Source organism: Helianthus annuus, chromosome 9, assembly GCF_002127325.2.
Source record: "Helianthus annuus cultivar XRQ/B chromosome 9, HanXRQr2.0-SUNRISE, whole genome shotgun sequence".
Lineage (NCBI taxonomy): Eukaryota > Viridiplantae > Streptophyta > Magnoliopsida > Asterales > Asteraceae > Helianthus > Helianthus annuus.
In genome coordinates this window covers 47898089-47909676 of record NC_035441.2, presented here as the reverse complement: position 1 = coordinate 47909676, position 11588 = coordinate 47898089, and the positions used below count along the sequence as shown (strand labels likewise).

The following is an 11588-nucleotide window of genomic DNA, read 5'->3' as shown; positions in this document are numbered from 1 at the left end:
TGATCTATATCAATCTTCACTGCTTAACTACAAATTCATACCATCGTACATAATAATAAGACTGCTCGGTGTGGGGCTCATCCCCGGGGCGTCCAGGTGCAACAACAGAAACATATCATATATTTCCCGCTTAAGGGATGGGGTGAAAGAACATTTTTTTTTTAAATCTTAAAACATGTTTATAGATTTAACAGACTAAAACTAGAAAAACTAGATTGAGGGGCACTTTTTCAAGCATATTGGGAAAGTATACAAGTTCGAATTAATTTACAGCTATTTCAACTAAGATTTTAAACTTTTCATAACACTGTTAAATCAGTAAACTTTTCAGAGATGTACCTGTGTATATCAGAGTACATTCAATAGTAACGTGATCAAACCTAAACGCTATACGCCACAAGTTGACCCGAAACAAATTCAACACAAATCGTTCTGAACAAAAAGTTGGTACATCTTTGCAGACAGATAAAACTGAAGATAGCGACCATATGAGCTCTCAAATTTTCAGGTTTTCTACAGCTGCAATATTATTAACCGTCAGTTTGTCGGATATAATTAACGCACACGAAAAGGGGACTTGCTTTTGTACCTTTCACGGGTGGTTCGTCCTGTGGCTTCATGGCTGGGAAAAGTAGAACTTCCTGTTTGCCAAAACAAGTATCAAAAGCATTAAATTCAACACATATATACACACACAGAGTGCACGCACACACACATATGGGTGGATTATAATTCATCTCTAACGGGTCAAATGGCATGTTGCTAGAAGTGTAACCATAAAACAAATTTAACTCACATTATTAGTAATATAATTTAACTTCGGATAGTAGTAATATAATTTAATTAGGTTAATTTAAAAAAAATACTTTGATTGTTTTGCCAATGAAAGCAATGTACTTTTAGAAATTATAACATATATTCATTTTTTACCAACCATTAAGTAAAAAAAAGTATCTAAAAATGGTAAAAGAAAATAAAACTATGTTGGTAATAAAAGTATGTTGCTATGGTGCACTGCTGCTGCTAACAAAACGTTTCTAAAATCAATAACAGTATCTTTTTATTTTAACCAATCAACCATAATAAATAATATATAGATTAAAATGCCGTTTTCGTCCCTGAGGTTTGACCAGTTTTGCAACTTTCGTAACAAAGGTTTGTTTTTTCGCATCTGGATCCAAAAGGTTTGAAATCTTGCCATTTTCATCGGCTCGTTAACTCCATCCATTTTTCTCCGTTAAGTCAAGGGTATTTCCGTCTTTTCTGCAAACTTAAGGGCCATTAGATCTTTTTCACTTTACGTAAAAAAACTGAATACCCCTGAAAAAGACCGAGTTGCCCTTTAAGTTAACAAAAAAACGGAAATACCCATGACTTAACAGAGAAAATAGATGGAGTTAACGAGTCGGATGAAAATGGCAAGATTTAAAACCTTTTGGATCCAGAAGGGGAAAAACAAACCTTTGTACGAAAGCCGCAAATGTGGCCAAACCTCAATGACGAAAATGACATTTTACTCTAATATATAAGTTAGTAATCAATCATACAACACAATAGTAGTACTCATTACATGTTAACCAAAACGATCCTAATGAAAATAAATAAAACGATGCACAAACCTTGATGTTTTGTGAATCAGTGAGCAACATTGTAAGCCGATCAATACCCAAACCCCAACCACCAGTTGGTGGTAAACCATATTCAAGAGCCGTACAGAACGTCTCGTCTAAAGCCATTGCTTCATCGTCCCCTGATTGTCGATCCTGAAACGTTTTTGACAGTTGTAATGCAAATCAAAATGCATAAGTATGTCTTTATGAAATACTCTCACACTCATATAACACGTGTCGTACCTTTAGTTGATCTGCAAAGCGCTGGCGCTGTACCACTGGATCATTGAGTTCGGTGTATGCATTGGCAAGCTGCGGAAACAAAAATGAAAGGCCAATGACGGCTTTTAAAAATGTAGGTAAAACGTGTTTCAGGTCAACTCGACCAAACCATTTTGACCCGTTTTGACAATTACGTTGACAAAACTAAATAATAGCTAGATAACAATTTTGACCTGTTTACTTTGAAAAGGAGATCATAGGAGTAAAAATATGAAAAGAAAAAAATGTCAAATTAGTCAAACACATCAAAAGACATTCAAAGTGTGTTTATTAAAAAATAACGCATAATACCTGTTTAAATTGTTTTATATATTAACAAAATATTACTAAAATTATTAAGTTAAGTAATCATATTTGATGTGTTAATTGTTATGCATAACTATTAAAATTTAAGACAAAACTAGTAAAATTACCCGCGCGTTGCGGCAGGAGTTTGGTCGACATCAGTTTGGTTCATCACGGTATCGATACGATACCGGCACCCGGTATAACAACCGAATAAGAAAAACATAAAAACAAAGTCGAAAGAAGTAAGCTAAGTAAACTTTATTATAGTTTAAGGTCTAAGAAGTAAATTGAGTAAACTACAGGGGTTAAAAGTGTAAAAGGTGTGGATACTACAGAGGTTACAAGTAAAATTATTTAACTTTTTAGGCAAGGGTTGGAAACCGTTCTCATTGGGTATGCTAGAAACACATTATCTATTATAACCCAACCATCAGACCAATAATTAGATCAATGACGTAGATTTAAGTACAAAGATACCTCATGCTTGTTGATAAACAATTCAAAACGTTCAGTCAATCCCGGTTTGGATCGATGCCATTTTGCAAGTGGACTCATTATCTCAGGATGGTTAATTATAAAAGCAGGATTAACACATTGCTCCTCCAGAAAGTGTCCCACAAGCTGCACACAATGAATTTATTAACATTACACATCCTTGGTGTAGCATAAGATTATGATGTTCTCATTAACTTGGTAAAAACCATCAACAAGAACAACAATGTGACGCAGTGCCATAATTAAAATATCTTGGAAAATAAAAAATAGTATAATGAGTAGATTTGTAAACGAATCGAACGTTCATCAACTGTTTGTGAACTTGTTCGGCGGGAAGTTCTTTTATTTAACATGAACAATTTTTTTTGTTCATTTATTTAAACAAACGAACATGAACACACGTTTTGTTCGGTTCATTTGTGTTCATGAACGTCCATTTGTGTTCGAGTATTTACATTTATTTATGTTTGTTCGTTTATAAACGTTTCAATCTAAATACACAAGTAGTTAATTTTTATATAAATTTTAACCATAAAAGGAACTTTTTAGCTACTTGTATAAATATAACTAATTGGTAATTGGGCTTTCTAGTAATAAAAGTGGGGTTTTCAATAGAATTTATCGTAACTACTCACTAATTTATATCAAAAATTACTTTATGTCTGTTTATGTTAGGACATTGTGTTGTTTATTGCTTGTTACATTATGTTCATTTGAGTTTGTTTTTTTATGTTCGTTTACGTTCGTTTATGTTTTAAACAAACGGACATAAACGAACATGCCCATTTTCTTAATAAATGAACATGAACAAAAACATGTGTTCGATTAAATGTCCATGTTCAAGTTAAATGAACGAAAAAGAACATGCCTCTGTTCGTGTCGGTTCGGTTCATTTACATGCCTAATAATGAGGGATTAGAAGTTATATAAAGATGGAATCGATTACTTTATCCAGCAAACGTGTTGTCGTTTGAGGGGGAGGACATTTGATATCAAACTTTGCGCACGCGTCAGCAAGATATTTATTGGCTTCTTCACTCGTAAGGTCTTTGGGTATGCTAAGATTTGCTATCTTCTCCAATTCTTCAATCATGTCAATCCTTCTGTAAACATTTATATTCGAGTTAGTGAAACTGGTAACAGTATGTTATAATATAGCTCGGTAAATTCAAACTAAAGATCTTAGTAAGCAAATGACCTGAACGGTGGAGTGAAGTCAATTTCGATAGGGTCGTTATCATACCCGTTGGCATGATATTTAATTTTGTAGCCACCTGTCAGCTCCTTTACCATTCCTGGTTCATTATGTGTTAGTGACCATAGCCAATAGCACGAATATGGGTTCAAATGTAATTGTATTAATAGAAAAACAAATAATAAAAAGAGTAAAATGCCATTTTCGTCCCTGAGGTTTGGTCAGTTTTCTGACTATCGTCCAAAGGTTTGTTTTTCCGCATCTGGATTCAAAAGGTTTGAAATCTTGCCATTTTCATCCTGCTTGTTAACTCCATCCATTTTTCTCCACAGGGGTATTTCCATCTTTTTTGTCAACTTAAAAGTCAATTCGGTCTTTTTACATAAAATGAAAAAGACCAAACTGCCCTTTAAGTTAGAAAAATACCCCTGGGTTAACAGAGAAAAATGGATGGAGTTAATGAGCAGGGTGAAAATGACAAGATTTCAAACCTTTTGAATCCAGATGCGGAAAAACAAACCTTTGGACGATAGTTGCAAAACTGACCACCTCTGTGACAAAATGGCATTTTACTCGAATAAAAAACAACAAAATATATACAAACAATCAACACTTACCACTCAACATTTTCTCAGTTAGCTTCATCAAGTCATTGTAGTCAGCAAACGCCATATAAAATTCACATGTCGTGAACTCGGGATTGTGCGTCAAATCAATCCCCTCGTTTCTAAACTGTTTTCCGATCTCGTATACGCGCTCGAGTCCACCTACCACAAGCTCCTTCAGATAAAGTTCAGGAGCAATGCGCATATACAGCGTCATGTTCAAGTCGTTGTGGTGGGTCACAAACGGGCGTGCAGCAGCTCCACCAGCAATCATGTTCATCATCGGAGTTTCAACCTGTGATCAAAAATAATGAATAAGCGTAAAGAAAAGAAAGTATGAAACTAATGACGGAAAACTAAATTAATAATGGGTTTACCTCCAAAAAGTCTTGACTGTCGAGAAAACGTCTGATATAAGATACGACCTTTGACCGAGTCTTGAATATATGTCTGACTTCCGAGTTTACCATCAGATCTAGATATCGTTGACGGTATCGTGTTTCCTACCACAATGTAAATATGTTTTATATTAATTAAAGTAATTGTTTTAACTATATTTATGTGAAAAAGCAAAAAAAACATAGATTGCCAAAATCGTCCCTGATTAAACGACACTTTTTAACCAGGTTAAAGGTTTGGATGAAAATGGCAAAAAATACCAAAAGTGAAGGGCAATATGGTACAAAAAAGCTGTTTTGGATGATACTCGCAAACAGGCACAAAGCTCAGGCACGAATTTGGCAATTCACTCTATATACACTAGAAGTAGTAATTTTACCCCGCGCGTTGCGCCGGTAGTGGGTTTGTTAGTCACATTAGCAAGAAAAAAACACTAAAAGGCAAAATGCTAAAAGGAATAAAAGTAGAGGGGCTAACCATGCACATAAGCAAAGTTAGATACATAGGAAAAGTACTTTATTAAAGTAGAGGGACTAAACATGTATATTAGGAAAGTTAAAGTAGAAGAACTAAATATGTATATTTACAACGTCAAGGGTGTAAAAGAAAAGAGGGGGAAAAGTTTAAAAGAAAAGAAAAGACGCGGCCGCGTGACAGCTTGTTAGTGGGTAGAATAAATAGTGAGACGCTATGTTGTCAAAAGCTCGAGGCACACTCAAGGCGCAAGGCGCAAAAAAAGTGAGGGTTTTTTTAAGTAAAGCGCAATAATAAAAATAATAACAAAATATATATTTAATAAACATAAAAAATTAATAGTTTATCACTAATATACAAATATAATAGAAAATTATTATTGTATCTTTTTAGAATATGTAGAATAATGTTTTATGAAATTATATATTTAGCAATTGTAACAGCTTAAAACAATAAAATTGAAAAACAGTTAAAAATAATCAATTGGGCCACCCATCTATTATATTAAAATAAATTCCCAGTTTTGTTACATAAATTTAATGATGGCCCAGCCCAATATACAGTGATTAGGGTTCAGTCTTTTGAAAAGCCGTCGAACACTCCAGTACGTGAGAATTAGGGTTACAACTTTTCTAGCTTCAAGGTAAGCTGCTAATCCACAAGTTTACCACCTTCAACGTATTTTTCAAGTTGCTAAACCAGGTTTCTATCTACTCCCTCTATCTTTCAATTCCGACCCTTTTTTTTCCATTTCAGGTCGTTTTTTTTCCAATTAAGCTCGCCTTGTTGTGCCTGCGCCCAGCTCCAGGCGAGCGCCTGAACGTTGCTTACAAAAAAAGCTCAAATCGTCTCCTAGGTCACCACAAGGCGCAATAGCTGCGGTGCGCCTTTGCGTCTAGGCGCGCGCCTAGTGCGCTTTTGACAACATAGGTGAGAAGTGTTTTGTGGCGTAAGTCGATTTGGTTTGTCACGTAACACGTTAGCAAAAAAAAGCACTAAAAGGCGAAACACTAAAAGGATTAAAGTAGAGGACTAAACATATTATCAAAATTCAGGTAGAAGAACTAAACATGTATATAAACAAAGTTAACTATAAAGTAAATGGACTAAACATGTATATCAGATATATTAAAGTAGAGGGACTAAACATGTATATCAGATATATTAAAGTAGAGGGACTAAACATGTATATTAGCAAAGTTAAGGGTGTAAAGTATAAATACAAACAACTTCTTAAAGCTTAAGTGGAGCTGTAGAGGGACTAAACATGTATATTTAATACCTGATCTTTTAATATATATGCATCAGGATTTCTACCACTTCCTGGAGTCCAAGCGTCAATTTTCTGTAAAAAAACAATGCATATTCATCTCATTTAAAAACTGAAACGAAATTAAAAGTAAGTATAACAACGTTTACCTTCACATTGGAATTATCAGCACCAGTTACATGTTTTTGCCTAGGCATCATATGAAGACAATGTGATAAGACGGTGAACGTTTTTGGAAATATACTCAGCTCTCCCCTTTTGCTTTTTCCTGCCACAAAAAAAAAATCAGGCATGTACAAAGTAAACAAATTTAAGTCTGATAAAACATCAAATGCAAGTATGGCTGCGAAAGCAGACGTAAAGGCATAGCGCGTAAAAAATCAAAACAAGTGCTTGTTTTTCCAAAATTTTTAACTTTTTAAAAATAATAGATTGCCATATATGATTACAAATACTATACTAGTTCGATAATTATCTAGCTATTAAATAAATTAAGGTGACAATAAAGTAATACTTACAACCAGAATAGAGTAAACATAGGCAACAAGACAGACAATCAGACACCCCAACAGTATGAAATAAAAATAATAAGTTTTTAACCGACTTACTCTAAATGAGAGCAAACTAAGGGTGAACAGAAAACTGAACCGAAACCAAAAAAACCATATTAACCGAACCATACAAAAACCTAAAAAACCGAACCGAATAACCTAAAAAACCGAACCGAACCGAATAACCTAAAAAACCGAACCGAACCGAATAACCTAAAAAGTCAATTTTAATGTTTGTTATATATTTATTTAGGAATTATTAACTTTATTCTTGAAAGTTAAGTACTTATAATAAGAACATTAGCATGTTTATTTCTCTTTGCTATGATTAATCCATTGCCTATCAGAAATAACAAAATTTAACATAAAAATTAAAAGATTTTCAAAGTATTATAAAAGAAAATGTCTTAATAAAAACTTTGGAGAAACATAAAACTATATTAGAAGGTTAGGTTTATGTGAACACTATTAATTAGAAAGGTTAAATATATTTAACTTAAATAGTTAAATGTAAATCTTGGATTATACTTTTTACTTTTGAATCTCACGTAATTTGTTCCAGGACCGAAAAACCGAACTGAACCATTGCTAAAACCGAAAAAATTGAAACCGGACGGTTTTCAAAAACTGAAAACCAAACATTTCAGTTTTACCCTAAAGCTGAAGCAAACCATGTACACCCCTAGAAGAAACACATCCCATCAACCTTAAAAACCATACTTCATCTCCCACTCTATCTCAAGAGCATTAATAAACAAAGCTTCAACTAAACATAAATCCAAACTAAAATTGCACACCTGGAAACCCGACGATACCAACAATATCTCCACGTTTCACACCAGAATGGTACTTGGAGAATTCAGCTTCATCCAAATCAGATCTCCTGCAAAAACAGGTATGTTTCAGTAAGTGTATACTTTCCGCAGGTTGTAGATCGTAAGAAACACCGCAACAAAAACTGCATAAAAATACAGATAGATAGTTACCTTGCATCAGCCATAACTTGCACTTTTCCACCAGAACCATGCAAGTCATAGAAAAACAGCTTTGATGAAGAAGACCGTTTGTTCATCAACCTCCCTAACAATAGTGCAATTATTAGCACTTCGGATTGTAATAAACTATTTATGTGGTCATGTATCGAGTTATACTCACCAGCTAAAGATACTTCAACATCCTCCAGATGGTCCCCATTACCTAAACTGTCATACTTCTCTATATAATCAAGAATGGACATTTTGACCTCAAATTTGTGAGGATACGGATTTATTCCTGCTGCCTTTTGAGCAGAAAGTGTTTTCAGTCGATTCTCAAAATATTGCTGCAACCATTCAAAAAACGTGTATTATAATCAAGTTTATGTGCACAAGATATCCAACCGACATGCAAGGAATATTTTGACACAATTTTAATAAACATAACCAAAAGAAACATACCGTTGGATCCATGTCTTCATCATCTGCAGCAGACTGCTTCTGAACTGCTGACTTCGGCATGGCGGCAGCCTGAAAAGAAAGGCGATATGTAGCTCTTAAAGTGACAAGCCATCACAATTCTTGAAAAAAAAAGTATATTGGTATCGAAATAAGACAGCAGAAAACTGCTATAATTAATTAAATAAAACAGAAAAGAAATTGACTAAATTAATTATTAATTAAAATAAAATACAGAACATCTTTAGACAAACCAAACATCCTAAAATATAGAACATCTTTAGACAAAGTACAAACCAAACATCCTAAAACATAGTTCTTAAGAGCAATGCTTTCAGGACCGGACCGAAAGTTAAACCGGTCTCTTTACCGGTCCACTGGTCAGACCGGTCGGATCAGCTGCAAGAACCGGGTGATGTCGTAAATATTATAAAAATAAATATGGTAAAACTTAAAAAAATTTAACCAAAATCCGGTTCAAGCTCTAAAAACTGGGTTCGACCACCCGGTTTTCCGATCCAACCGGCCGGTTCGACTCAAAACGAGTCTGATATGGTGAACCAGACAGGCCAGACCCCCGGTTCCCGGTCCAACCGGCCAGTCCGGTTTTCAAAACATTGCTTAAGAGTGACGAGCAATCACAATACCTGTTAAAAAACTCTTAATCCTATAAAGAAGTAAATGATGGACAACGATTGAATAAAAATAGACTTGAAATAGGATAGTATCCTGAATCGACTCAAATACTAAAATCCTACAATATATAAGATATTAATAATCCTGTAATTAGACTATAATGCTAACATTACTTACTGTTAGAATCAGGATCAAATGTAAAGCTAAATATCCATGAGAGGTGTGAAAAGAATTTGATTCCATAACTTTGAAACTTTAATTCATAAATTTATATATATTGATCCTTAGTGTTTGATTCCGATTCCATGTATATATAATTAAAAATCAAAGTTATAATACTAAACTCCTATAAAATATCTTCAAGATATTTTATTAATCCTGTAATTGGACTATAATGCTAAAATTCCTTACTGTCAGAATCAGGATCAAATGTAAAGCTAAATACAGTGAGAGGTGTGAAAAGAATCTGATTTACTAAATTTGAAACTTTGATTCGCAAATTTATATGTAAAGATCCTTAGTGTTCAATTCTGTTTCCATATGATATAAGTAACTAAGAATCAAAACTTTGTGCGAAATATAAAATGTTGAATCAAAGTTACAAATATAATGAATCAAGATAGTTAACTTCACATGATCCTAAGCCTCAATTGTTGTATCCTAATATCCACAATAATCAAACATTTAGACTGTGTTCTAAGTAGGGATGTTCACGTCCGTTAATCAGCTTTAGAACTAATCTAATATCCACAATAATCAAACTTTTAGACTGTGTTCTAAGTAGATGTGTGCAAAAAAAAACGAACCGATAAAACCTAAAAACCAAACCATATCCATAACCGAAAAAACGAACTGGATTGTGAATTCAGTTTTCGGTTCGGTTCCTGAACATATCCGAATCGTGAATTTGGCTCTTAGTTCACTAGTCGGTTCCATTAATATTGCTTATTCGGATAACCAAACCAAATTCAATCGAATTACACCTGGTTTACTCGGAAAACTGAACCAAATAAACGAAATACATTAGTTTAGTTCGTTTAAAATTCGGTTAGACACATTTCTAACTTGAACCCATTCGGTTTTCGAATAGAGCCAAAAAAAGAATAGAAAACCAAACAAACCAATATCCAACCTGATGAACATCCCAAAGTTCTAAACTTCAACAATTTAATTAGTAAATTAGGTTCCTAACTAGGGATGAGCGAATGGTACCAAATCCTGAAACCGAACCCGTACCGACTTTACCATGTCGAATCATTTCTGGTACCAATTCGGTACCCACTTTTTGGCGTTTCCAAGATCGGTACTTTCGGTTCAAAACCGCTTGAGTATTGTACCGGTATTTTACCAATTTTTACCTTCAAATACCGTACACAGGTACTCAATTTTGGCAATTTTTTGGAACCGAGCTCATATTCATAACATTCACACAATCAATAACTTTCTAATCACTCAAATAACAAATATATATCACAACACAATCCATCAAACAAAAAACGAAACAATCTCCAAAACCTAATTGCACCTTTTTCTCCTTCTCCTCTTCCTTACGACGCCGTTCTTCTTCCTTCTGCTTGTTCTTCAGCTCCTTCTTACGAGCACTGCATGAAAATCGAACAAATTAAACCCTAGAATCTCGTTAATCGCGTTTGATACATGATAGTTATCGAATATGAGAAGTTACTTCTTGCTTAAAGTTTCTGGTTCCTCCGGTGTCGAGGTAGCGTTGTCGATTGGGACGGTTGCCGCCGGTTCCGCCATTGTGTTAACAGTGGTCAAGAATTGAAGATGCTGCAATGGCGTTAGGGTTTTTGAATATGGCGGCTGTTGAGTGTGCGTAACTGTTTGTTTGTAGTGGTCGTGGTGGGTTTGTTTGGTGTGAAATGTCAAAATTGCCATTGTTAACAAAATTTAATCAAAATTAAAAGCCCTAGAAATCCAATTCTTCTTTGTTCTCTTATTGTTCTTCTTCGAAGTGAATGGAAATCAAGAAAGATCAACTCATGAGATTGATCCCCACCTCCACTTCAACAATGTCACAAAGATCAGTGTCGCAGAACTCATACGCCACTTCGTCGAAAAAGGAAAATCGTCGGACATAATATGTTCATGTGGTGCCTCTACTTGCTACATGTACTGTCGCACCCCCAAAATCCACCCGCGGAGTACCACCGCTTGGAGGCGTGACATGACCAGGATCAAGCCACCAATCATATTGAACATAGCATTTAAATATTAAAAGTAATCAAAACAACCCATCACAATATAATTGGTGTTTCACAAAACGTAATTTGAGTAGCGGAAGCATAAGTATGTAAATCCAAAGTGAATCATAAGTTCAATGTTTAAA

The 11588-nt window shown here is 34.5% G+C and overlaps 1 protein-coding gene across 1 annotated transcript; it reads right to left on the bottom strand.

Moving 5' to 3' along the window:
• Nucleotides 1-248: 248 nt before the first annotated feature.
• Nucleotides 249-11265, bottom strand: LOC110877480 (lysine--tRNA ligase). Its single transcript, XM_022125629.2, has 17 exons — nucleotides 10923-11265; nucleotides 10764-10839; nucleotides 8606-8674; nucleotides 8325-8490; nucleotides 8156-8249; nucleotides 7967-8052; nucleotides 6768-6886; nucleotides 6631-6693; nucleotides 4853-4978; nucleotides 4488-4770; nucleotides 3874-3970; nucleotides 3622-3778; nucleotides 2658-2801; nucleotides 1854-1922; nucleotides 1620-1763; nucleotides 590-641; nucleotides 249-519 (listed from the first exon to the last, which is right to left on the bottom strand). The coding sequence occupies exons 1-17, from the start codon at nucleotides 11135-11137 to the stop codon at nucleotides 497-499; spliced, it is 1983 nt and encodes a 660-aa protein (XP_021981321.1). The 5' UTR covers nucleotides 11138-11265; the 3' UTR covers nucleotides 249-496.
• Between the last annotated feature and the right edge of the window lie 323 nt (nucleotides 11266-11588).

Coding starts and splice junctions, on each gene's coding strand:
- LOC110877480 (XM_022125629.2), bottom strand. CDS start 11,137: ATGGCAATTTTGACATTTCACACCAAACAAACCCACCACGACCACTAC. Junction 10,840..10,922: donor CCAGAAACTTTAAGCAAGAA/GTAACTTCTCAT, acceptor ATTTTCATGCAG/TGCTCGTAAGAAGGAGCTGA. Junction 6,694..6,767: donor CTGATAATTCCAATGTGAAG/GTAAACGTTGTT, acceptor GTTTTTTTACAG/AAAATTGACGCTTGGACTCC.